This window comes from Mustela erminea, chromosome 14 (assembly GCF_009829155.1).
Source record: "Mustela erminea isolate mMusErm1 chromosome 14, mMusErm1.Pri, whole genome shotgun sequence".
In the NCBI taxonomy this organism is placed as follows: Eukaryota; Metazoa; Chordata; class Mammalia; order Carnivora; family Mustelidae; genus Mustela; species Mustela erminea.
Window position 1 is genome coordinate 75,751,914 of NC_045627.1, and position 27,911 is coordinate 75,779,824.

Below are 27,911 nucleotides of genomic sequence, written 5' to 3' on the forward strand. Positions count from 1 at the left end.
CACTTACATAACCAAGTTTCATTTGAATTAAATGAGCTTTTTAAAGAGCAGTTCAATTGGTCACTCATGAATTATTTACATACTGTGTTTTGTGTTGCTAAATTAGTTTCTCATATATCCTCTTTCACCAAGTAGCTCAAACAACCCCAACTTACCCCTATCTCTCCTTTTCAAGATATAAAACCCCGCAAATCTATCTCTTAACTATTTTATGTCTGTTAGCTTTTACCCAGCCCCCCAAGAAAATTCTAAGCAAGGTAAGGGCCTTGTCTTAAACATCAACACCTCACAGAGACCCCATGATTACAATGTGTTTGTCGAGGTTCGAGAGTTGGCCCAGTTCTCCTGTTAATCTCTAATTCGTATGCTTTTATACTATTCAATTCATGTGTGTGTATAGATTTCTAATTCATGTTCTCTTCATTTCTAACACATACATTTGTGTTGACTGCCCCAAAATCTTCAAAACCTCTTGATTTTCTTCAGAATAACCTCCCAACTGTAAGGGCCTATTTCGCCAGAGCGATTCCATCCCATCCAGTTAAACAGTGATTTTGTTGTTTATGCAATAAAACTTCAACTGTCCCTGTCCCCCCTTCCCCCAGGGGACTTACTTAAAAACAAGTCCTGGAAACCAGTCCCAGGTACCAAAGCCCAAATACAAGGGTGGGTCAGGCCAGGTGGAGGTATCCAATCAGTGGGGGCGCATACTCCCTAGGAGTATGGGCCCTGCCCTTACTAATTGGGCGCCTTTTGGGCGCCAATTCTGACCAAGGTGATAGGCTAGTTCAAATATCTACTATAGGATAAATTGTGATTCAATTGGTCACTTATGTGTGACCTAGCATGACTGTGCAGCTTTCTCTGTGTGTTACAATCTCATTGGCCACCTGTGCATGGCCAGGCCCAACCACATGGCCTTTGCCCTTAACAGCTAGTCTGTGAAGCAGAGAGAGGTCGCCCTCTCCGTAAGAGGCGTGGCCCCGAACGTTCGGTTTGATTTTCGATGCTTGGTGCGAAATAAAGCTTTGCTTGACCTTCGCTTTGTATCAGTCTCCTTCCTTTGACCATGGACCCTGCACCAACAACTTAGTATGGCTCTCAAAAGTCATCTTCCCCCACTTACCTTTGTAGCTCGAGCATGACACACCAACACCAACACCAACACACCAGTGCTCCAGGTTCCCCCGCTCCCTCGGCTGCTCACGCCTCCAGGACCTGGTGGTCTGTTGTGTGGCTCTCCAGTCTATGAGAAGTCCGTCAGTCTTTTATTTATTTATGTATTTATTTATTTTTATTTTATTATTTTCTGTCAATCTTTTAAAGACCATGTAAAAAGTTGTCTTCTCGATGGACTCTTCCTTATGAGAATGAATCTTTCCTCCCCCCCCCTTTTTTTTTTTGAAATTTTCCTTTTAAGTGCTCCCACGCCCTTCGGTGTTAGACCACATCTCACAGCTTGCCTTTTACAGTGCTTCCGTGCAGGTCTTTCTTTCCTAATATTCTCTGATGTTTGAGACCATTTTATTCATGCTGAAGTCCCCCAATGAAGGTTTGTAACCCCTTTGCCTAGACAGAATAATCACTCAATATGTGCTTGCTAGATTGAATTTTTTTTTTTAAGATTTTATTTATTTGAGAGAGAGAATGAGCGAGCGAGCGCACAAGCAGTGGGGAGGAGCAGAGGGAAAGGGAGAAGCAGACTCTCTGCCGAGGCAGCCCAACGTGGGGCTCAATCCCAGGACCCCAAGATCATGACCTGAGTTGAAGGCAGGCGCTTCACTGACTGAGCCACCTGATGGCCCCTAGATTGGACAGTTCTTATCTTAATTTCCCTACAACACCAAGGATAGTGTGGAGCACATAGCAATTAATTAACAAATAATGTTGACTGATAAAAGCTCTGGGTCGGGGGGGGGGGGGGGGGCGCGGGGAGCTCAATGACATCTCGACAAAGAAAAGCATATTTTCTAATCCTCTAAATTGCTCCGGCACTGAATTGGTCCTAAATAACAGATGTCTTGATTTACTGAAAACAATCAATGGAGTAGTTTCAATATATTTTTATTTTCAGTGGTTCTTATGGAGAGAAACTATTTTTACCTGAGGAAAACACGTGAAAGAATTTTGGAAGTCAAATTCTTAGGATGTGAATGGATTTTTCACTGTCTATTCAAGATTCATTCAAGCACTTGGTAATGGTCTCTAGACCAGACACAGAAAAAGGAACTAGATCATAAAATGAATATGATAACCCCTGCCCTGAAGGTGTTTACATATCCTGGAAGGCAAGTCTCAAAGGAATCTGGGTTTTGGTGCTTTAGAAAAACAGGGACTACTTAGCCCTATGCTGATGAATCTGGAAGTTCTTTAAAATGTACACTCTTCAGGGGCACCTGTGTAGCTCTGTTGTTAAGCATCTGCCTTTGGCTCAGGTCAGGATCCCAGGGTCCTGGGATCAAGCCCCACATTAGGCTCCCTGCCCAGCAGGAAGCCTGCTTCTCCCTCTCCCACTCCCCCTGCTTGTGTTCCCTCTTGTGCTGTCTCTCTCTGTCAAATAATTAAAGAAAAAAAATCCAAAAAAAAGAAAATGTACCCTCTTCAGTTCAGATTAGAAAAATTACATGTCAATGTATATTAAAAACATTAATAGTATTTTATTTAGAAAACCACTTTGGATTCACCAAAACAGCAAAACAGATGCTATGAACCTGGGCTTGGAAATATAATCAGATGATATGAAGCTGGGCTTGGAAATAGGGTTAGGCAAGAGAGTTTCCTAGTGTAAAATGTAGGGAGACTCTCCCTCCCCAGTTCCTCAGTCCATGCAAGTGCAGGGTCAGCCTTGAGAACCAGTGTTCCCTTAAAATCTCACACCCTAACCTCTCCTGCCTCACCCTAGTTCTGGCCCGGCTACAAATATTTAAGAAAATAATCATTTTGCATTTATAGTCAATTTTGTAGACTTGGTACACTTTATAACAAATGCTTTACAGATTATTTCTGGCTTACCAAAAATGGAACTGTGAAATCATGGGGGAAATGAGACCTATGCAAAGAGCAGGTCTACTTTTTGGAGGTAGGGGGTAGATATTAAGGGAAAGAGGAAACATAATTAGCATAGTATAATAACTGCCAAGTTCAAAGCTGCCAACTATTCAGATTAGAAGTAGTTCTTATATCTAAACTGTTCTATTATTTATAACCATTAATTTATGGGTTTGCTGGCTTCAAGTAACTTTTTTTTTTTTTTTTTTAAGGATTTACCCATTTGTTCAAGAGAGACAGCGTGAGCATAAGCGCGGGGTGGAGGTGGGGAAAGGGCTGAGGGAGCCGTAGAGAGACTCTCAAGCACACTCCCCACCCAGTGCAGAGCCTGACACGAGGCTCGATGTCAGGACCCTGAGATCGTGACCTGAGCCCAAACGAAGAGCCAGACACTCAACTAACTGCGCCACCCAGGCGCCCCTCCAGTAACTTTTGATTGGAGTTTTTCCAAGATCAATATCAAGTGAACTGAACAAACGGTAGTAAAACCACCAGAAAGGTTACGAGACAATATTAATATTCTCTCAAGACAGATTATTTCGAGGACTAGTACCTGAAGATGACTCCCTTCTTAGTTCCTTCGTCTACTTATTGATGGTTATTCAGGACCAAATATGGAAATTCTGGATGCCTTGGGTTGACAGGCCTATACCTCAGTAGTTGATTTAGGTTCGCTAATAAATACAGAATTGGGGATAAGTGATTTAGATTTCAGACATTGACATCAAGTGGAAAAGATTTTCCCGTGACACCGAAGTCATGACAACTTGGAATCAGCCTGTCAAGTATCACTGCGTCTGGGAATTCAATGCTCAGTGTCAGGTAAGGTTGTGAAGCAGCTTTCTGAAAAGTCCCAAATACGGAGTAAAACATTTTCCTCTGTACTGGCTTAATCCTATTTCTCCCCTACATGTGTTTAAGATGTTCAAGAGCTGTCATCCGTTTATTTTGGGTTGATGGTAGATTTCTTCTTCTTTCATTTCACTTTAAAATTGAAATTTTTTATCTACCGAAGTGTGAGGTGTTGGAACTAAGAATTTCATATATAGCTCTCGACTGAGCCTCGGGGAGTTTGGCTGTGATTGTGACTTATATTTAAAACTCTTTGGGGTGGTCCCTAAATGAGGTTCTGCATGTTCTGCTGCAACGGCAGTGAACAAAATCATTCCGAGCTGCTGTAAATAGTGCTGTTTGTGTCGAAAGAGGTTTTATGCATTGGATAATAAAAAGGCTGAGGCTGCCCTTAAATAACATGCTTGGGTTTTTGAAGTCAAACCTCCAAAATCATGAAAAATCTTTTTACCAATGAAAAAGGACAGTTTTAAGAAAAAAACTATTACTCAAATAATAAACTAAAATGACTATAAATGACTTGACCATCTCCCCAAAATGCCTGTTTTTGAGGACTACACAAAGTTTTTTCTAATTGTAAGTTGGAACAACTTATAAGTTACAAAAAGTTTAAAACATCAAAAGCCCGAACAAGTTAAAATATTTTAAATGTGTAATTGAAGTCAGCGGAGAGCACAGGTAAACTGGACTTATTGCCACTGTGCCCCTAAAAGCTTTTCCTCCCTTAAATGTGATCCCTCTAGGGGCGCCTGGGTGGCTCAGGTCCTGATCCTGGGGTCCGGGGATTGAGCCCCGCATAGGGCTCTCTGCTCAGCAGGGAGCCTGCTTCCCCCTCTCTTTCCACCTCCCTTTTAAAAAAATGTGATCCCTCTAACTCTGACCTCCACAGCAATGTAAAATCCAAGCTTGTGAAAATAAAGTTCATGGAGAATACTATCCTTACTGAAATCATTACTGGAAATAATTTTCCATGAAGACATTAATTAAGAAATTCCCCCAGATAATTTCATTGCTAGAGGTAGTGTAAAAATATGCATATACACACATGCATATGTGCATTATACGTGTTTTCTCATTTAAATCCCATAAACACATTTATTTATTTATTTATTTATTTGACAGACAGAGATCACAAGTAGGCAGAGAGGCAGGCAGAGAGAGAGAGAGAGAGAGAGGGAAGCAGGCTTCCTGCGGAGCAGAGAGCCCGATGCGGGGCTCGATCCCAGGACCCTGAGATCATGACCCGAGCTGAAGGCAGCAGCCCAAACCACTGAGCCACCCAGGCGCCCCCCATAAACACATTTTTAACATGCATTGGTCTGTATCAATTTTTTCTTTAAAGATTTTATTTATTTATTTGACAGAGAGAGAGATTACAAGTAGGCAGAGAGGCAGGCAGAGAGAGAGGGAAGCAGGCTCCCCACTGAGCAGAGAGCTCAATGCGGGCCTCGATCCCAGGACCCTGGGATCATGACCTGAGCCGAAGGCAGAGGCTCAACCCACTGACCCATCCAGGCGCCCCTCTCTCGAATTTTTATTTTGGATCAGCTACTTTGTCTGTGGTGGGCGACATCAAGATTCATGAATTATATAATCTCACTTAAAAAACAAAGCTGAAATCTGAACTTCTAGTTATCTGACATCTTGAGTAAACAGTTCAGATAACATCTATTCACACAAACTTTTCGCCATCCTTTATTGGGTGATTACCTAGGCTCTCTGAATCCTCTTCTTTAGTATCAAATGTTGAATTATTTCCCTTGAAATTTTTAAAAAATTTCAAGAACAGGGGCACCTGGGTGGCTCAGTGGGTTAAAGCCTCTGCCTTCAGCTCAGGTCATGATCCCAGGGACTTGGGATTGAGCAACGCATCAGGCTCTCTGCTCAGCGGGGAGCCTGCTTCCCTTCCTCTCTCTCTGCCTGCCTCTCTGCCTGCTTGTGATCTCTGTTTGTCAAATAAATAAATAAAATCTTAAAAAAATAAAAATAAAAATAAAATAAAATTGCACGAACATCACAGCTATAAATCCTAAAAACCAAAAGACACTATGGCAAATTTAAGATTTTTTTATTTAAGTACATTATAAAAGTTATTTCATAAAAATATGCTCCATATTAAATAATTTTAAAGATACATAATTACTTATATATAAAGCTTTCAGTGTCCTTTATCTATGATCAGGAGTCCTTTGGTCCCTAAGGCTGCCTTTGCTGCCTCTCCTGAGGCTAGATGCAGAGGATACCTGCTCCCGATGAAGGAGCAAGAATCCAGGGCCTGGGAGACCAGTCTCCATCATCACTGATGATGCTGAGAGATGCCTGGCACCAGCAACACGCTATTTAAACATAAATGAGAGTGCTCGCTTCGGCAGCACACATACTACACATAAATGAGAAAACAAGCTATCCGAGCAGCCTTCACAAGGTTTTCCACACACAGCATATTTCAGATCACTAAATATTTAACGAGTAACAAGCTCTAGCTAAGTGACTTAACTAGATCTGAGTCCTTTCGGGTCACATCAATATCCAGCTTCCAATTTCCACTCTTTAAAATATTTCTCCATTGTCCTCCTAGATTTCAAGGTGCCAACATTCACGGTCGGTATGATTTTCTGGGGCTTCAGCCACTGAACAAAGCGTTTCATTTCTAGGTAGCTGCTGTGTTCACTGTAAGGGATTCCTGTAACACAAAAGATATTGCAGACAAAAAAATCCAATTATTTAAAAAAAAAAAAATACACAAGCCCAAAGCAAAATAAAAAAGGAAAGCAATCCAGAGTATTGTCAAAAACTCCTTGGTACTTTATTTCTGATAAAAAAAAGGTTTGTTAATGACTTTTATGGAGAATAAAGATTAAAACATTAAAATGATACAAAACTTTGAACATGAAATAATCCTATTACTTTTCTATGTAGACACTTCGTATGTATTTCTATAGACTCTTATTTTTAATCAGGCTTTCTTTTTAAATTAGACTTCTCTGCAGCACTTCACTCAGCTATGGATTTCAGGAATATCCTGGAAAAATTAGGAGAAAGATGTGAAGAGTGACAAGCAAGAGACTCTTGGTTTCCAGAGCAAGTAAGCAGAATCTAGTCCCTGAACTTTGTACACGGGAAAAAAATAAGCAAAATAAATAAATAAAATCTTAAAAATCCCTTTATCTTTCCTAAAGATCAAGTGGCACAGAGAAAGGGAGGGGTCCTGCTTTAACTGGGATCTTTAGGGGATGAAATTAAGTCACTAGTCCAGGGACATATCAAAAACGTTTCCATCAGCCACGACTACAATAAGCGATTTCTGAGGACAAAGGTAAACCTCCACCGGGAAATGAGAAAAAGGAGTCAAGCCTGTCGATTGCCGTCATGGCATCTAATCCAGTCTTCCTGCTGACAGTTGGACAGTGGGTGGCTCCTGAGCTTCCAGGCCCAGTGGCACCATCCGCCCCTCTTCTATGCGTTCCTCGACACAGCATCAAGCACGCAAACGAACCATGTCTTATTAGCCCTTGACTTTTTCCTCCTGCCATGTTCCTGTCTATCAGTGTATGACGTACTACAGGGACAGCTTTAGAGAGTGCAGAGCAATTTGAAACTTGATTTTTAAAGATCCACCGGTGTCCGTTTTTCTGAGATCGAATTTTTACAGTTCCTTTTTAAAAATGCTGTAACAAACATTAAAAGTGAAAAAAATTAATTATACCATATATTGAAATGTTTCCTTTGGTCTGGGGAATAATGTCTGCTATCCTTGTTAACTTGTTAGAATGCGTCCATCCCGTAGGTCGAAAAGCCAAAATCTGATCATATTTTCCACCACACTTCTTCAAATGACTCTGTAAAGCCTGTTAAATAGAAACAGAATATTTATTTAACAGTCAGTGAAGGTGGGTTATGGGGAATAAAACAGAATGATCACATGGGTATAGTCTTAGGTAGTGTGCACCTGGTACACATTAATTTGCAATAACCTAGAGCCGTACTTCCAGAAAAAACCAGAATCATTAAAAAAAATTTTCCCTTTATCTAAAGTTAAATAAGCTTGAGCGCAGGCTGAAAAAAAGTAAAGTGAGGCCACATAAGAATTATGAATTGAAAGATTACAATTCAGATAGCTACCAAAAAAGGAAGAAAGAAAGAACAACAGAAAGAGAAAGAAAAGAAAATAGAAAGAAGGAACTCTCCAAATCCTACTACTATTAGGATACTGAATATACTGTTAGGGTGTTAGAGGTACCAATACTAACACTGGTAAACAACAGCCCAAACCGATCCATATGCATATGTACAACGGAGGACTGACAGGTGGAGAAAGGGGGAATGAGTCTATGAGCAGCATTACATTCAACATGCACGTACATTTCAAAGAGTGCACTAGCACTCTTCTCAGGGTCTTACTCCATTTCACTCTTTAAACATGAACTAGAATACTTGCAAAACTTTTCCTGCTGCTACAATTCGGAGTACTATGCTTTCCTAATACACCCTAAGACAACCAAACTAAAGTTATCAAAAGTGATGACATTTGATGAAATCTGAAAATCAACGACCAAGGTTCAATCTTTGAAAGATAAGGAAAATCCAAATAAAAACAGTGATGGCACCAGAGATAGAAAAGTCTGATACTTTTGGTCTTCAGGCAAAACCCAGTGTTGAGGGCTTAGTGTAAATTAATAATAAAGTTTTAGCATTATTTAAAATAATAAAAAAATCTAAACTGCCCATGGTATCGTTTTGGATTTCCCCAGGTTTGCTTTTCCTGCCTTCATCACCCATATTCTGAATTATTAAAGTCTTGTAGGAGATGCTGGTAGAAAGTTCTGAAGAAAACAAAGACAAACCCATGTATCTGTCTACTCACTCCTCATCTAATATATGTCTGTTTCAGGATCAGGCCATGTTGTGGGTGTCAGAGTGGTGGATACCAGACATAGCCCTTCAACCTTCTGGAAGCTTAGAGCCTAGAAGGGAGATGGTTAAAAAAACCTACTTCTTGGGTCTTTTTTTTTTTTTTTTTTTTTTGTAATGGAAACTATGTTTCCTTTCTTAACTTTTTCTAATTCTCATCATCTATTATACCATTAGCAACTAGAAGCCTTGCAGATTGACCTTTTCACAAAGGACTCATTTTGAGTAGAAATTCCTAGAAATGGGATTGTTGAGTTAAAGGATTTACCCCTAACTTCTAATTCTACCCAAGTGGACGAGAGTGCTAATTTCTCTAAGCCACAGCATAGGAATATTACTTTTTTTTTTTTTTTAAGATTTTATCTATTTGACAGAGATCACAAGTAGGCAGAGAGGCAGGTAGAGAGAGAGAGAGGAGGAATCAGACTCCCCTCCGAGCAGAGAGCACAATGTGGGGCTCAATCCCAGGACGCTGAGATCATGACCTGAGCTGAAGGCAGAGGCTTAACCCACTGAGCCACCCAGGTGCCCCGGAATATTACTTTTTTTAAAAGTATGCCAATTTGGTAGGAGACAAACATATCCTTGTTTTGCTAGTTTTATGTTTGATTACTAGTTAGAAGCTAAACATTTGATTGTGTTTATCAGATATTTATATTTCATTGGTGAATAATCTTCTGATTTCTCCTCTGTATCAATCAATGATCTCTTATTAATTTAAATACCTACCATTTATTTTTAAAGATTTTATATATTTATTTGACACAGAGGGTCAGAGAGTGAGAGAGAGAGCACAAGCAGGGGGAGTGGCAGGCAGAGGAGAGTGAGAGGGCGAAGCAGGTTCCCCACTGAGCAGGCATCCTGACATGGGGCTCGATTCCAGGACTCTGAGATCATGAACTGAGCCAAAGACAGCTGCTTAACCAAGTGAGCCCCCCAGGAGCCCAATACCTACCATTTAAACAGTCGTATTTCTTACTAACTACTGCCTCCCCACAAAAAAGTTTAAGTTATGGATCAATAACTAAGCTTTCATTATAATCTGGCTCTACAAATTTTCAGTGTTTTGTCTCGCTTAGTCTAGGATGTAACTAAAGGGAAAAGGAAATAATACAAAACTGAGGTTTAGAGCAATTACACATTTAATATCATAAAGTGAGAGTCCACTTTTCAATACAGGTCATCAAACACATCCATTCCTATTTGCTCCACAAAATCATTCAGTAGAATTAAGTGAGAGTTTATGCTTTTCATAAAACAAATTAGAGTTACCACAAAAACATCATTAACCTATGCCACAAACAGAAAGAGATTCTCATCCAACCCAAACACACAGAAAAGGCTGCCAACAGCCACTGACTAAATCATAAACCACAATCTGGGAACTACTGCCATTTTATTAATTTTATTAAGAATGAACTAGTCAAGGGGTGCCTGGGTGGCTCAGCTGATTAAGTGTCTGCCTTCAGCTCAGGTCATGAGCCCAGGGTCCTGGGATCAGCGGTGCAGCAACCCTGCTCAGCGGGCAGTCTGATTGTCCCTATCCTTGTGTGCCCCCCACTCCCGCCATGCTCCCTTTCTTTCAAATAAATAAAATCTTAAAAAAAAAAAAAAAGAATGATCTAGTCAACATAAAGTCTCTGATCCATGACTTGTCTGTTTATTGGTAACCTATCTGTGACAAAAATGATTTTGGTATATGCCCCTAGAATTGTTTCTCACAGGTAAATGATCATCTATTACATTATTGTTTATTACTATAATGTTTTACCACATTCGGTTGGCTGGGTTTAAATTAGAGGTGGTAGTCAATCCGTATCAAATAAGTGGATTTGGGATGTCAAACTCGGCAGCATGAATGGTTTTATGGGGTTTCTAGGGCTTTCAAGCCTGCCTTACAAACACTGAAAATCGTATCCATTGACATTTTCACAAAATGGCATTGGCTCTGATGCAACAAAACTATTTTTGGTGGCAAAATATTGCCTTTAAGTACTAACAAAAATACAGTCTCGTGTGACCATCAGCTTTTTTTCCTTTCCTTTTTTTTTTTTTTTAAAGGTTTTTTATTTCTTTATTTGAGAAAGAGCACAAGAGGGTAAGAAGGGCAGAGGGAGAGGGAGAAGCAGACTCCCAGCTGAGCAGGGAGCCTGATGTGGGGCTCGACCCCAGGACCCTGGGATCATGACCTGAGCTGAGGGCAGACGCTTAACTGACTGAGCCACCCAGGCGCTCCAGTAATGTTGGTTTTCTTTTTTCATGTTTTTAGGCTATTTACACCTTCTCATTGACTTCTTAGCCTTCTGCCATCTGGTTCCTCCCAATACCACTTCACTAAAACATTTTTTGTGCAGGTCACCAAAGATGTTCTAATCACCAAATTGCCATTCTCTCCTTATATGACCTCCCTGCAGCACTGGGAACCTTAAAAACTCTTTCATGAAAAGTTCTAGTCCCTTCGTTTCTATAAAACTCTGACTCGTCCACCCCTGCTATCTTCCTAAATGGATCATTTGTTCAAATGGAACAAACTAAGTTAGTAGGAAATAAAACTGTAAGATAAAATCATTAAAAATAATGCTATCTCCTCAAGATATCAATGTTCATTTTATAATTAACACTTCATTAACCGCCATACAAATTAGCAGCCTCCCAAATTTAAAATATGTTTCCAAACATGGCTTTAAAGGGACAAAACACTGCTTTGTTTATCCCTGAAATTTTTATGAAGTATATACTCATGATAGGCCATAAAAATTTCACCTTAATCTCATGAAGAAAGGATTTCTGTCACTTACAATTTCCTTGTAATTCCAGGGATAGAGCTAAAATATTCATTTTATCAATAAATTTTAAATGTTATTATTTATAAGGCAGATACAGTAATGGACATCCTAAGCTATTTCAAAAAGTTCTATAAAAGTTAGTTCATGAAATTATAGCAAAAGTGAAAATACATTCTTTGGTGTACATTATGTTCTGATTTGTTTCTAATACACAAGTCTGATGTATTCATTGCTAGGTTATCAAAATGTTAGTAAATGGAAAGAATCTTAGTATATGAATAAATCTGACAGAGAAGTCCCCCAAATCACAGTGAGGTCCTAACAGATATCTTTTTCTTATTTATTTGTTTTTAAGTAGGCTCTGTGCCCAGATGGAGCTTGAACCTACGACCCTGAGATCAAGAGTCACATGCTCTACCGACTGAGCCAGCCAGTGTGTGTCCCAACCTCTCTGTATCTTAATCCACACCTCAAAGCCGATACCAGAACTTGCTCTTAGGATACACTTCCGCTGGTTCACTTAATCCTTACAACAAGTCATATTCCAACATAAATCAGTGTTATCAGGGATTAATATTAACACAGAAAAGATCTGAAGAAAAGTTCTCTGTTCATTTCCGCACTCAATGGAAAGAAATGGAACACAATCCTAAACACAGAAGATTTGGATGAGCAGATAGTTGCATACTTTTCTATTTTTGTTTCTTTTATAATAATTCTCTAGTTCCTATAGGCCCATGAATTACTCCACACAGCTGCACACACACAACAAATAAAAACATTTCTATTTCCACTTAAAAGATCTTCTAGCACAAGGTTTACTATGACTCCACTATAATTGAATTCCTCTGCATTAAATGCAGCTATGATGGCATTCCAGATTATAATCATTGTATTACCTTTTCTAGTCCATCCTAAAAATGCATGTCTCGTGGATGCTTACCTTAAAGTTAATCTGCATCATTGGGAGGAGGTGAACCAGTGAACTACACATGTCTGTAGTGATGAAGGAATTAAGTTCTGGTATGTTGAGGCACTGCAAGGTTTTATATTTTTCTTGGGACATGCCCACTTTTGAACCTAAAACATCAGCAATGGCTACAGGCAAAGGAAAAGGTTTAAAATGGTAAAACTGCAGCTTATGAAAAAGATAATTAAGTTACAACTTAATCAAAATTTAAAATAAGAATTTACCACCACCAACACCAACAAAAATTCAAAACATTCATGCTTTTGCTATATTTCAAAAAGGCTAAATACTTTTGTTGGTTAAGTGTAGGAAGTAAATTATGAGAAATGCAAAGAATTTCTTTTTAAAGACCTAGTATTTAAAAACTGCAAAAGATATACAGAAAGGGGTAGAGGAAAAGCAGCAAAGTTGGAGGAGTTAAAACCCAGGCTTTATCATTTCATATTTTAATGTCTGACATGACGTGACCATAATTAGGGAGACACAGAAAGTATTTTGTGAAATAGTATAACGCCATCTAGACAAGCTACAATTACATATCCAAAATCATTTATGTACAAAAACTAAAACTGTTCTCTAAAATAATTGATGGTTATCCCCAAAGGAGGCAGCAATGTGACTTTGCACTTGTCATTTTTCAAAGTTCCCTGAAATACTAGTGTAGTGAGGATATTTGCTCTGTAAACATTCTGCAGATGTAAAGGCTACCACAAACACACTTAACAAGGGTTTCCGTTAAGGAAAGCCTTTCAAAGTTTAAATGAATCCAACTCTATCAAATTTTTCTTCAATGGTAATACTGCACCATTTCAGGAAATAAGGATCGAGTGCATGCACCCAGACTGAAAGGGCTTTTATGCAAAAGAGAATCTGATCTTTATAATATATTAATGTAAATTAGAGACAACCACCACCCACCCAGGAAGACTTTCTCTTTTCCAATAGAGTAAGTGCCACAGACGATGAGAACACGTGGGTTTAGAGTTACTGCCTCAAAGGCAGTGTTGATGGCAAATTGGATAACCTCTTGCTGAGATGGAAAGGAGTATTCTGGGCTGCAGTATCTGTAAGATGGAAATATGGTACTTATAAATGAGCAACAGAAAAGCCACAGCTTTAAGGCAGATGCTATTTTAGAAACCAAGCTCTAGCAAACTTACTTGTAACGGTACTGTAATACATTAACCCCGCCGCGGTCATTCCACTGCCTGTGGTTAAAATATTTGTTACGAGCTATGGATAATTTATGATGGAATTCTACATTTCCAATACGGCTTTTACAGTGTGTTTCTTTTATTGCCCTCATATAAGGAAATTGCCTCTTTTGCTTCAAGGGCATTTCTAGCTGGCTAGTTTAGCTGTGAATTGTATACCTCGGCATCTTTTTGTTTTAACTCTCATCACTACTGAAGAAAATACAAGTGACAGGGTTTGTCTTTGAACTAAAGAATTCTGATTTAGTTTAAAAAATTCTTAAAATAATAAAATGAAATGTGAATTTAATGAAGCAGTTTTAAATCAAAGAGTTAATATTCACATGGTTATCTGCTCTTCTGAGGAGATAGAGAAATATATGGAGTATTACAATACAACAAATCCAGTCTACCTCAATACAGTAACACCCAATGAAAAATTAACCCTAAGACTACTAGATAGCTATCTCTATTTGGGATGAAAATTAAGCATTTTTTCACTAAAAAAAGAAGTCATAAAGTACAAACATTAAAAAAAAATATTGTTTTTGCTAGTCAGCCATAAGAAGAGAAAACATTTGTCTTCTCTCTGTGAAAAACTCACAAAGAAATTCAGAATTCTAGTAGAGAACACGAGGCAAAAAAGGGGGGGGAGTTACTTATTATTTTCTTAATTTATTTAGAGTACATATACAAGAATGGAAAAATTAGCTACAGTGTTAGAAAACTGGATGTGGGAAGACCATCTTTTTTACTAAAGTATGCCATCCAAATTCACTTCTCAAAACAGGTTGAAATAGTCAACATAATTCATTTCTAACAAATTGATGAGGTATTTTAAAATGTAATAAAAAATGGCTAGTACCATTATGTTTATAACATTTAGAAATTCAAAGCTGTCACTTATAAGTTACCTTTTGGAGAAGAAACAAAGTAATTTTGAATATTCAGAAACAGAATCACATTTTGGCCTCTGTTTCTTCTTCACAATTATACTTAATAGTTACATAGGAACTTTGAAAAGATAAACTAAAAGGGTGTTTTCCTAAAGTTTGCCCCCCAATTTTTCTTCCTTGTTTCAGTAACAGGATTCTCACATAAACCAAAGGAAATCACAGAAAAGAAAAAACTGAGTTGTAGTTAGTTAAGACATGTCATCCCAAATTTGTTCTTAAGCCACTACGTATTTTTTCAAAAGCAGTTCTTGATAAATGATCTTAAAATGGTAATTGACAATAAGTCGTATTCTTCTTCTTTTTTTTTTTTTTAACAATAAGCCATTGTTTTGATTACCTAAGCAACCATACACATTGTTCATAAAAAGCAGGGCAAATATTGTCAGTGGGAAAACACAAAGAAAGCTTCTCTTACGTTGTATCTAAGTAAAGCGTGTGGATTTTCTGGCCTGCAAGACGAGAACGTTCCATGGTGGGATCTGCTCGGAAGTCGCCCGTGTGTAAGAGGACGTTACCATTAGGAAGATGAAACAGGATCATGACAGCACCTGGACAGCTGAACACAAACATTTCAAAGGAGTAGTCTTAACACACACGAGGCAGCTGAAGGAAGAGGGCTTCTCACGCTCAGCAAGGTAATACACATGACACAGCACGTGTGTGGGAAAGGGCTAATTTGGCTTGTTTGTTCCAACTCCACACTTCCCCACCTAAGCCTGCCTTGAGGACTAGTCCTTGGCTGGCCCTTGAGAGAGGAGTTGAACTCTTGGAATATCCTGCCTGATAAGAGCGCTTTGTATGCTTGAATGAGGCAGGGGCCTGTGTGTCCCTAGTTTAACTGGACAGTCACCATAGATAACATCGTTGGCATCAACTGTCTGTTTTGCTCTAGGGGACTGGAGTCTGAGGAGCTAAGGCAAGTGACACAGGCATTGCATGTGTACAGGACTGACCTTCAGTGAAAGCCCTGGCTGGACTCAAGGCTCAGATGAGCCTCCCCGCTTGGCCACGCGAGCCTCCCCGCTTGGCCACGCGTGGCCCATGTGGTGAACGCCGCTGCCGGGAGAACCAGCGCATCTGTGCTCCTCCGTCGGACACAGGATATCCGGAAACCTGTGCCTGCTTTCTCCTGCACGTGGCCCCCATTTGCCTTTTTCCTTTGCTGATTTTAATCTGTCCTGTCACTAAAACTGTAAGGACAACAGCCCTTCTGAGTCCGGTGGGTCCTTCTAGAGAACCACTGAGCATCAGTGTGGTCTTGGGGACACACTGGGGCTTGGAAATTACTGCCAAAACACATAGAACTTTCAATCTGAAACTTCACTGTGAAAGGAAATAATTACTTTTGTAGCTAAAAACTTCCTCTTACCTCCCTCCCTAAAACTTCAGACTGCAATCACTACTGGGGAATTCTATCAAACACCTAGGGAAGAAATAGCCCCAATACTATACAACAACTTTCAGAATGGAGTAGGAGAGAATAGTTTGTGAGGCCAATATTATCCTAATATCAAAACCAGACAAAAGTATTATTAAAAAAACTACAGACCAATATCCATTATGAAAACAAAGAAGTCTTTAACAAAATATTTAGCATATCAAATCCAGCAATATATTTATTTCTAAAGCAATATATATTTTTCAAAATATATATATATTTATTTATTTTAATTTTTTAAACGATTTTATTTATTTATTTGAGAAAGAGAGAGAGAAAGAGAGAGAGCGCATGAGAGGAGAGAGGTCAGCGGGAGAAGCAGACTCACTGCCAAGCAGGGAGCCCGATGTGGGACTCGATCCCAGGACTCCAGGATGATGACCTGAGCGGAAGGCAGTCGCTTAACCAACTGAGCCACCCAGGTGCCCCAAAAATATATATATATTTTAAAGGCTAAGTGGAGTTAAACCCAATGAAACAAGACTGGTTTAAAATTCAAAAAAGTCCCTCATTATTGTCTACCCTGTTAACATTATAGAGGAGAAAAATGATGTGATCACCTCAGTAGAAGCTAAAGAAGCACTTGACAAAAGTCAACACCCATTCATGATTAGAAACTCTCCATAGACTAGGAATGGAGGGAATCTTCCTCAACCTGATAAAAGGCATCTACGAAAACTGTATTGCTGACATCAAGTTAAAGGGAGAAAGACTGTAAGCTTTCCTTGTAGGGTCAGGAACAAGGTAGTACCTGCTCTCAGCACTCCCATTCAACACTTTACTGGAGGTCTGATCCAGGATCATAGACAAGCTGAACTTGTCACTCTGAACAGAAAGTAAAAAGTAAAACAAAACTGTCTATATTTACAGATGACATGATAGTACGTGCAGAAAATTTTCAGAAATCTGTAAAAAACCTACTATGACTAATGTGCAAGTTTAGCAAGGTCTCAGGATACAAGTTCAATACACAAAAATCAGCTGTCCATCAAGAGGTGAATAAAGACTTCTTGGTGTGCCCTTACAGTAGATACTACTCAGCAAAAAAAAAGAAACAAACTACTGATACACACATCGGCATGGATGAATCTCAAAAACATGATGAGTGACAGATGCTGGAGGCTAAAGAGTGGATACTATAGGATTTCATTTCACTGAATCCCTAGGAAAGACAAATTTAAGACATAGTGTATTCTATAATACAGATCAATGGTCCCCTGAGCTAGAGTTGGGTTTGGGGACTGACTGGGGACTGACTGACTAGAGTTGGGTTTAGGGACTGACTGGGGACTGACTGAGCTAGAGTTGGGTTTGGGGACTGACTGGGAACACAAGGAAATCTTCTGGGGTGGGGGAAATTTCCTATATTTTTCTATAGTGGGTATTACACTGCTGTGCATTTTTGTCAAAATTCAGCAAACACTTTAAATAGGTCTATTTCATTTATGTAAATTGTACCTAATAAAGTTAACTAAAAATATCAGAACTTGGGCTGTTAAAATCATTGATTAAAAAAGAAGCACCAGCAGGGGTGCCTGGGTGGCTCAGTTGGTTGAGCATCTGAGTCTTGGTTTAGGTTCAGGTCATGATCTGCAGGTGGTGAGACTGAGCCCTGCGTGGATCCCTGCATCAGGCTCTGCGCTCAGCGGGGAGTTTGCTTAGGATTCTCTCTCTGCCTCTCCCGCTGCCCCCTCCACTCCCTCTTTAAAAAAAAAAAAGAAAGAAAGAAAAGAAAAAAGAAAAAACAGCAAAGTTAGCAGACAAAAAGTTAAAAGCAACCTGAAGACAGAGCATGGATCTGGATTTTTGGAGACCTAGTCTTAATTTTAATTCTTAAAGCACCTGTGATGGCTAAAATCCTATGAAAACAAGGCAGAAGTGCAGTTGACAGTTGCATTTTGGTAACAGGATACCAACAGTGCTTTATACTAAAAAGAAAAAATGAGGGGGAAAAGGGAAACTACTTCCAAGAAAAAAATCTTCCAAGTCTTTAGTATTAAAAGCCTGAAGGATTTCTTAAAAGGGGGGAAAAAATCCTTTGGTATCTAAATGGAGTGCAAGCTGTTGACCTATAAAAGCGATACTAAAGAAGATGGCAAAAAAATTAAAAAAATAAAGAAAATGGCAAAAGGTTAGCTCTTCAAAACAGCAGCATCACATTAAAATATTTTTTTAAAAAATAAGATGGTCTCATATGTCAAGGACAGTAATTTAAAATGCATTAAAAATGAATTAGGTAACATTTAAAGGATTTCTCAGTACAATTAATCTCTGATTCTGTAAATGCATACATTGTTTTTTTCAGAAGGAGAAACATGTTTTACTCAAAGTTTTTAAAATATCAACCATATTAGTTCCAATACAAGAATGTTCTTTAATACCCAAACTAATATGTTTTTATTTTATTTTAAATAGTTTTTAAAACTAGGCTAGTCAGAAAGTAACTTTAATACTTACTGATTGGCATCAAGCAAAACAACTTTTATACCATTTACTATACATTCCGTGTCCATCGGCAATGGATGGATGTATTGTTTTTGTATGTGAAGTTTGCTCTTCAACAAATTTCCAGTTATCTGCAAAACAGAATGTGCTTATTGCTGATACAGTAGGACACTAGATAAGTCTTTTACTTCAGATCTAGTTTAGAACCAAGCATCTTAGTCTCTCTGTTCTCCCACTTACTTACATTCATGGAAACCCTCCAGAATGCCAGAAGAATTTCCTACCATGACTCTGTCACAACTCTGCTTACACACAGTTCATGGACTCTCCCTCACCTGTGAAAAGTCCCTCATCCCCAGATGACATACAAACCCGTTATGACGGGCCCCTGCTCATTTCTGTGGCTTTATCTTCTGTTGTTCCCTATCTCACGGTTAGCCGTTGGGAATTATCTGAAGAGCCTGCAATGCGTAGATTTCTCAGATGTCTATGCCTGAATGCAAACTCTGCTCTCTACTTGGGATGTCCTCTCCTATTTCCTCTGCCTAGTTCTGGAATCAGACAGACCTGCAAATTCTGACTCTGCCATTATTGGCTCTGGACTTAGGGCACATCACTTAATCTCTCCCAGCCTTGGTTGCTTCATTAATAAAAAGAAATTCATTTTATTTCAATAAAATAATTTAAGAATGCTTGAGGATTAAACTAAATTCTAGTAGAAGCCCTTAGTAGTGACATTAAAATAGTCACCTTTTAATAATTAACTCAAGGTATCTCTTCTACTGTGAAACTTTCTCTAACCTTGGCCTGGGCCAGAATAAAGCACTTTCTTCTACTTGGCTGGTGTTTCCTTCCGTTTTTGGTCACAATACCAATTCCATTGCAGTGTATCTGTGAATGTGTCCCCCGAAGGCTGTGAGCTCCTTGAACTTGGGTATTTCCCCCTGAATGTCTTTTTGGGCATCAATAAATGTTTACTGAATGGAACTTAGGTGTTCTAGTTACACTGTAAGGTTGTTTACTGTTGCCATATACTAAAGCATTTTTAAAAAAGTCTTTTTAAACTACTGACAATAACTCATCTGAGAATCTTAATGCGGAAATCTGTGTTCTCACATCTTTTCTAGTAGAATGATAGATCTTCAAATGTTATTCTTTTTTAACCAAATCGCTTAGAAATTCACTACGTCATAAATTTAGAATTAGGAAGGCCAACACTTACCTCACTACAATAAATTGGAAATGTGAAGTTTTTAGACAATCCAGCATAGTGATCAGAATGAAAATGTGTGAGAAAATAGGCTGTGCACCCCTCAACCAGTCCATACTGGAAGGCGTCCACGGTAAAGCCAGTCCCTGCAACAAAAGAGCACATGGCTGCTTGAGCAAGAGCCAACATCGTGAAAAAGGGCCAGTCTGAGTGTAAACAGTGAACCCCTAATGTCTTTACATCTTGATTCCAAATTAACGTCATAACTTAAAAATTTGTGCAACATAAATTCAGCAAAAAGGCATACTAGAGATGAAAATTAGTCTTTTAAGTTTCTACTAAACATCCCAGGATTGGCTTTTAAAAAAAAATTTTTTTTTTTTTTAGTTTTGTTTGTTTTGTTAAGTAGGCTCCATGCCCAGCGTAGAGCCCAACAGAGGGCTTGAACTCATGACCCTGAGATTAAGACCTGAGCTGAGACCAAGAGTCTGATGTTTAACCAATGGAGGCGCCCAGGCTTGTATTTTTTTAAGTGAATAACTGTACCAAAAAAATTAATTAAGCTGCAAATGAGTTATTATTATTTTTTTTTTTACTGACCCAAAATCCTTTGCTTCTGTGAAACAGCGAAAGGAAAATGCTAATGTTCTTCTTGTATTATTCTATCGTGGCAATTGATACTGGCGCAGAAATGATCACAGGCCCAAATAATCATACATATTACAGTGGTCGTGGCCCTCCATTGGGTCACAGTTCAGTAACAGATGGACAGCATGTCCGTAGCATTTGAATTTCATTGTGGAGAACAGGAGGCAGGGGAGGAAGAAGGGAAAGAAGAAAATAAATGCCAAAGACAGGCTACCTAGAGGAGCAATAAAGAAAAAAAAAATGGCAGAGCTCTTCTGAAAAGTGTTCATGGAAGAAATAACCAAGCGTGTGAATTGTGATAGGTAAGTCAACAAACCCACCTTCACAACTCACTGAGGCTTATCCCTACATATGGCCTACTAGTCTCAGGCTCACTTAAAATACAGAAAATTCATTGCCATAAGTACTAAAAAACAAAACTGGTGCTGTGATGTACAAATATGATAATCCCTACACAAACCTTTTGAGCAAATTATGGATTGCGACTACCAAAGTACTTTAAACAATCTTTCTGAAACCAGGTATATTTTGGCAGATTTTATATCCTTTTCAGGATAAGAATTACTGGTTTCATAAAATTCATTTAGGACGTATTTGTCTAACTCATCTATGAAGGCATGCGAACTTACAAAATAAAAAAAGGATGAGAAACTAAGTTATTATGATAGGGATTAAAAATATCTGGCATCCAAACTGGAAGGAGCCGAGGTGCCCTTTGGCAGCTGAATGGATAAAGATGTGGTCCATATACACAATGGAATATTCCTCAGCGATAAAGAAGATGTGGTCCATATACACAATGGAATATTCCTCAGCCATCAGGAGGATGAAGAGCCACCATTTGCATCGATATGGATGGGGCTGGAGGGGATTATGTTAAGTGAAGTAAGTCAAGCAAAGAAAGACAATTATCATATGGTTTCACTCAAACGCAGAACAGGAGCCATAGCATGGAGGACCATAAGGGGAGGGAGGGAAATTTGAAGGGGGAGAAACCAGAGAGGGAGACGAACCATGAGAGACTATGGACCCTGAGAAACAACTGGGGGGTTTCAGAGGGGAGGAGGTAACAGGGTGATGGGTATTGAGGGCACGTGCTGTGATGAGTGATAAGTGTAACACTGAGTGTTACACTTCATCAATGAATCACTGAACACTACATCAAAAACTAATTATGGACTATACAGTGGCTAACAGAACATAATAAAAAAAAGTTCAGCATTTATTATGATCTATACAATCTGTTAATTTTCCTTCTTTGAGGCTATTTAGCACTTTGTATTTCTCTTAAGCGCTTAGAGACTGTTACTTCACTTTAATTAAATTTAATTATAATTTACATATGTTTTTATTATAATTACTTACAGAGAGCCTCTCCTCCTTCCATATTAAGCTGACCTTTACTCCTCTGGGTCAAATCTGTGAAATCTACCTACTAGTATAGTATCTTGTACACAAAATACGTTTAATAAAAGTCTGCTGAATTGAATGGGACAAAAACATTTAAATAGGCAAAAAAAATCTATGTTACAAGTCAATGATGTATAAAAAACAAAGGAAATACATACAAAAAATTGTTCTGTACAAACACACACAACATAGGCAATAAACACACAATTTTTGAAAGCCGATTCTTTGTAGATACGTAAAGTATTGCTATTTCAACTTACCAGGTATTTTCTTATAGAATGGACATGTCCTTGTTCTTAATTGTCCTGCATTAGGTGACTCTGGGGTTTTCGAGTTCCCTCTCTGCAGCCTGCCGTAAGGTGATTTTACGAAGACTTTGTCTTTCCTTAAATTGACTCTTCTGGATTCTGCCCTGTTAAGGTGATGTGACCTCTTCTGATGTTCTCCTTCCTGTAGTGAATCTGATTTTTTAGGTCTCTTTCTTTGACGCCGTGACCTCTCACTAGGAAGTTCTACAGAGGCCTGACTCTCACTTAAATTCTTTGCATCAAATTCTAAATCACTTAAAGATTTTTCTGCTTTCCTCTTGCGCTGCCGGGAGGACCTCTTTTCATTAGGACTTACAACGGGATTTAAGTTCATCCCTTCCACTGCACCTCCCTCCTGCAATTTCTCTTCTTTCCTTTTGGGTGGGAGTCCAAAATAAACACCTATATCCATTTGTTTCATTACTTTGGAAGAAGGCGGCGTTGCAGGACAGTTGGGACCAGATGGCAACATTTTCTGGGACTCGGGAGTATTAAGTGAACTGGAAGAATTCTCTCTATTGGGAACTGTAACTTTACTGTCTGGTCGACCACCTAATGCCTTTCTGCAGACACATGCTGAATTAGCATTGTTCTTTGCTTTGACGTTCTGACTTGATGATTTTCTAATTTTACTTTGGGTTGGATGCAAAGAAAGACCCCCTTCTCCCTGCCCCTCGGGAGCTTTGGGCATCTCACTATTAAGCAACGGAAGAGAAACCCGATTGCAAACAGCCGATTCTTCAAATACCAGTTTCTGTTTATTTGACTGAGATGGGTGACATTCTGGCTTACCAAGTTTTGCATTAGCGGCCTGATAACTAGAAGTAAGCCCTTGTGCTAACGCAGATGGAAACAGCGCAAAATTATTATCGGTGTGCGCAGGGTCATCGCACGGAAAAACATCCCTATTTTGGAAAAAAGGCTGAGATGAATCAGGTAGAGTGCTGGATTTATACAATACTTCGTGGTATTTATCCTGAGTTAAGAAGCTGTCCAAGTAGGGGCCGCTGTCCTGCTGGTCCTTCAGGAAGGACCCATGGAGTTTTCGGAACAAAGTGGAGGGGCTGTCATCTTCTTCCACGCTGCCATCTTTAGAGCTCCCCGTCAAGAGTATCTCCTGCTGCGAATCACCCAGCTTTTCATCCATACTGTAAGTTTCCTCATCACTTTGAAGTGGAGAATAAGAGATTTCACAGCTACTAAAGTCATTTTCTGGCAGTGGGGAGTATATGTATTCTGAGTTGCTTTGGCTGTCTCGTTCTTCAGCAAGAGCCAAACCGACTCCTACCAGGTTGTCCTTATTAACACTTTCTGGAAATAGTGGGATTTGTTGGGACGTTTGGATAGCTGTCGAAGAAGAAGAAATCTTTTTACTGGTTTCAGATGGAGACTGAGATTTCCTTAGACACGGTGTCACTAACGAGGGGTGAGCTGCAACATTTCTTAAGCTTTCCGTTGGCTTCTGATGCAGAGACCATCTTTCCTCAAGGCCACAGAGAAGGCCTGAATTAGTCTCACTGAAGCAATCCTCTGACCCAGGTAGTGGGCTGCTGAAGGAACTACTGCTTGCCCTGCTCTGAGCCAGCAGGAGATGACTGTATCTCTTAAAATGAGAAGGAATTGTTGAGGTGCACAGAAGACCATCAGGACACTCTGAAAATTTTAAAAAAAGGTAATGCAGGATCAAAGCAGCGACAGCTTTAAAACCTAAGTGGGAAGTCTTCAGTCCTACTTTGAGGCCTTAGCACCATGCCTATCTTTATACAGTCAAAAGATCCAGCATAAAATAATAATAATCCAGCATGGCCTTGCAACATGCTAGTTATTATCTCTAAATCAAATACTTTTCTAAATTTCTTTTCAGATGATTGTTTCCCCAAAAAAATTTTGTTAAGACTAACACCTTTTCCTCCCTTAGTAACTCTCACAAACGTGAGCCCCTTCAATTACCCTCCATATTTACACAAGGTGTTTATAGGTGCTCACTAGTTCATTATTGTTCTGGTAATAAAGAGTGAAAAAGGCTAGTTCACTGGTTGAACTAAAGTTCAACCCCAGTTTTTATCTTATCAAGTAATACGGATTTGTGACAATTTAGAGTACACAATTAGGGTCCGTTATTTAATATTTATACCACATACAATAAGAGTAATAAATATCTTAATTAGTTATAGCTGTTCATACACTGAATAGTTTAGATTCTAAGATATGAAATTGAATTTGATGAGCTTTAATAATAATCGGGGACGTATTCCCCGTCGTCACATTATAATAGAGAAACAGTCTGTAAACCATCATGGCGTAACCCCTTGTATGTTAATTTCCAGGTTGTTTTAAGTTTTATTAATTTAAGCAATCTCTACACCCAGGGTGGGGCTTGAACTCATGACCCCGAGATCAAGGGTTGCATGCTCTTCGGACTGAGCCAGCCAGGTGCCCCAATTTCCAGGTTTATCCAAAAAATGATCCACTTTCCCTCCTCAAAAAGACGTTACATTAAATTAGAAGACCTCGCTGCTTAACTTAAAACCACCTCATAAAAGTTATTTGTTGTGGCACAGAATTCAGTTTAAGAGTCCATCTGAGATTCTATTCAAAGGAGTTTAGTTAGCGAAAAACCAAAAGAAAAATCTCATTTCACCCTGAGAAGCTCACCGTGAGACTCCAACTTCCATTTCTGATTTTCAAGCCACTTAAAACACTTAAAAGCAAATTAGCAGCATTTGACGAGACTTCCACTTTATTAAAAAAAAAAAAAAAAAAAAAAAGCTACTACCAGGGGCGCCTGCGTGGCTCAGTGGATTAAGCAGCTGCCTTGGGCTCAAGTCCTGATCTCAGGGTCTTGGGATCAAGCCCCGCATCTGCCTCAGCATCCCTGCTGAGCGGAGAGCCTGATTCCCCCTCTCTCTCTGCCTGACACTCTCTGCCTACTTGTGATCTCTCTCTCTGTCAAATAAATAAATAAAATCTTAAAAAAAAAATCTAATACAGATTTTTTTTTTCTTTTGTGTCTTTACGCAGTACTTTAAAATAACTAGAGGTTAATAATAAGATGTCCTCTGAATCATAAATAACATGAAAGCCGTACTGAGTAATATATTTATTTTGCTGAATTCTAACTCTTTGAGATTTAAAAATCCATATATGGTATATATAACTTTGAAATATACAAATCATCCTAACAACGCATTCTCCATATACTCCCAAGTAGGACTACCTACATGTTAAACATGACATTATATATCTCAAAAGATAATAAAAGCATAACGTTACTTCAGTTATCATTTGGCACATTTTTAATTCAAATCTTAAAAATCTAAGACTCCTTCCCAGATCTCCTTCCTGTAAAATAGCATGATAAATTCAACATTTACAAGACTCGACTATATGCATAATTCTCTAAATTTCTGTTTCACAAAAGGTAACAAATGGGGAGTTTAACTTTCAAGAATGCTCATCTGTAAAACGTCAATACTACCTACCTTCTGCAATCATTGTGAGAGTCAAATAAGTAAACGGAATGAAGGCAGCATAGTCTGTGCTCAATTAACATTTATGAAAAATCACTGAGATGTTTAGGGACTTCTACGAAATAATACAATGCATTTCAATTGCTTTCAAGTTTGCAACATTCTCTACAATTAAACCACTGACGATGATCTCTTTAACCTCCTCAAGAAGGGTTTCCTTGTTTCCTTCTAAGTCATTTACACTTCAGTGCCTCATCTCCCTTTCACTTTACTGCTTGCCTTGCTCGTTCCATTGGACTGATTCATCGGCCGAATGCAGGTTTTTTAGACTATTTAAAGACTACTCCCTTTTTTTGTCGTCTTACCTGTTTCAGAGACTGGTGGAGAATCCAAACACTCAAAAACATGCCACCGAGGTGTTTGACCTAGCAATGAGGAAAAAGGCATCTGGCAATTTGGGCAGTATCCGTCATAAACTGGACGTATCTTTGGAGACACCTGTTTGTTTTTGCGAGTCCTACTGTGCTTTCCTGGAGTTGTCTCCTTGTCTTGGGACTGGTGAATACCATCTCCACAGCTAGAATTCTGACTAGAAGCTACGGAATTCTGACTATCTGTTTCTCCGAGGCGCACTTCGGGGTCCTTTGTCTTCTCCTTAAGTTCTGCAGTTCTTTTTTTATTTCTGTTGCGTTTTGACTGGTATTTTCCATCTGTTGCTTTTTCAACAGATTTTGGAATATTCTCAGAGCAATTATTTGTATGTACTGGTTTTGGTTTTCTTTTAGATTTGTATTCCCAGATGTCCTCTTCCAAAAAATCATCTTCTAACATGGCAAAATGATTTTTAAGTAAATAAGAATCTATTTCTTGTTATAAAAATTTTTAATGGAACTATTTTGCTGAGGGAAAAAAAATAACAAAACCCCCACTAACTTGATGGGAATCTAAAGCTTTGGTAATGAATATATTGGCAAACTACAAACCTTATACCTGAGAACACCAGCTATTCCATTTATACCACTATAAAATTAAGAGAACCTACCCCAGGGGTAGCATCTGAGAATTTTCCCATTGCGACCACTATTTCATTCCAGTGTGTTAGCCTTTCCAAGGACTTGATTCATAAACATAAAAATCAGTAATACTTTGAAAATTAAGCACTCATAGGAAATAAAGGTCCAAGAGTTTAACTTTAGAATGAGCTTTGTAAAATTGTTATAAAGCTCCTGTCAGTTCCCTTTCAACTGGACGACTGTCCAAATTATTCACAAATAAAACCACAGTCTCTGGGCAATCTGCGTAGCAGGGTTTCCAAACATGAAATGGCTATCTCAGCTTGCTAGTACAACCATAATCACACCATAATCAAAGAGGTGTGTGAATAGGGGGAGGAGGTTTAGTAATTGCCCTTCTTGTCTCTTGGATATCTGACCACTTCGCTTCCCGGGTCAGTCCCGTGTCTTCTTCAGCAGCAATGAGCACACACTGCACAATGAACAAACAAAATTCAAATATGTGAAGTTGTGCCTGCATTGAGGGCACCCACACTCCTAACTCCAGCTGCATAAGTGGTCTACTCTAGATGTAGTCAGCCCTCTCTCCACGAGCCTCAAAACCAAGGGTCACCTGCCTGATGCCTCCCACCTGCTCTGCCTTCTCCTTGAGCTCAGGAGGCTGCAAGGCCAACTTGCAGTGAGAAAGGCCTCACCCCTTCTAAGGCAGGGAATGAGTAAGCTGCAAGCACAGCCGGTTCCATAAGAGCTCTAAAGAGCCCTCCGCTTCTGAAGTCGGAGGCCCAGACCACCCGGATCCTCGCCCCAGCCCACCTGCCACCCGTACACCCTCGGGAGTAGCTCCAGCTGCATCCGCTCCTCTCGGCACCCCCCTCCCCCAGCTCCGCTGACAATCTGTTCGTGCTCGCACTTTCAGCACTGCGGGGCGACAAGATACTGTATTTGTGTATAAGTCAAAGCCATTGACTCTCAACTTAAAAAAAAAAAAAAAAAAGCTAAAACTAAAACCCCATCCCATGAGGATATCCCTACCCGCTTTACCTCTGGTGTCTTGGCGGGAACAACTTCCTCTTGCCAGTGCCGTGTCGAATCGGCTGACCCTGGTCTAAGGGCGGGATTTTGAAAAAGTTTGTGTCCTTTTAGGTCCTACTGATTTATATTATTTTATCTTATTTTTGTTCTAAAACCTGCTAATTTCCAAAGTGAAGTGTGGGGGGAATGGTTCTCACAGCTCCAGGAACGCGGACCCAGAG

The 27,911-nt window shown here is 39.3% G+C and overlaps 1 protein-coding gene across 2 annotated transcripts; it reads right to left on the bottom strand.

Annotated features, from left to right (window-relative positions):
- Positions 1-5,970: 5,970 nt before the first annotated feature.
- Positions 5,971-27,855, bottom strand: DCLRE1A (DNA cross-link repair 1A). 2 transcript variants are annotated; one of them, XM_032313819.1, is made up of 10 exons: positions 27,700-27,855; positions 26,011-27,130; positions 22,128-23,828; positions 19,822-19,955; positions 18,612-18,730; positions 15,132-15,272; positions 13,486-13,631; positions 12,541-12,695; positions 7,607-7,748; positions 5,971-6,583 (listed from the first exon to the last, which is right to left on the bottom strand). In XM_032313819.1, the coding sequence occupies exons 2-10, from the start codon at positions 26,474-26,476 to the stop codon at positions 6,423-6,425; spliced, it is 3,165 nt and encodes a 1,054-aa protein (XP_032169710.1). In that variant the 5' UTR covers positions 26,477-27,130; positions 27,700-27,855; the 3' UTR covers positions 5,971-6,422. The 2 variants fall into 2 exon arrangements, with proteins under 2 accessions (XP_032169710.1, XP_032169709.1); XM_032313818.1 differs by lacking the exon at positions 27,700-27,855 and adding an exon at positions 27,472-27,618.
- Between the last annotated feature and the right edge of the window lie 56 nt (positions 27,856-27,911).

What these genes read in the sequence shown, in the direction of transcription:
- DCLRE1A (XM_032313819.1), bottom strand. Translation starts at nt 26,476, where the DNA reads ATGTTAGAAGATGATTTTTTGGAAGAGGACATCTGGGAATACAAATCT. An exon ending in TTCCAATTTATTGTAGTGAG is followed by an intron (nt 18,731 to 19,821) that starts GTAAGTGTTGGC and finishes TCTGTTTTGCAG; the next exon opens with ATAACTGGAAATTTGTTGAA. An exon ending in GTTTTGCTTGATGCCAATCA is followed by an intron (nt 15,273 to 18,611) that starts GTAAGTATTAAA and finishes GTTTGTGTTCAG; the next exon opens with CTGTCCAGGTGCTGTCATGA.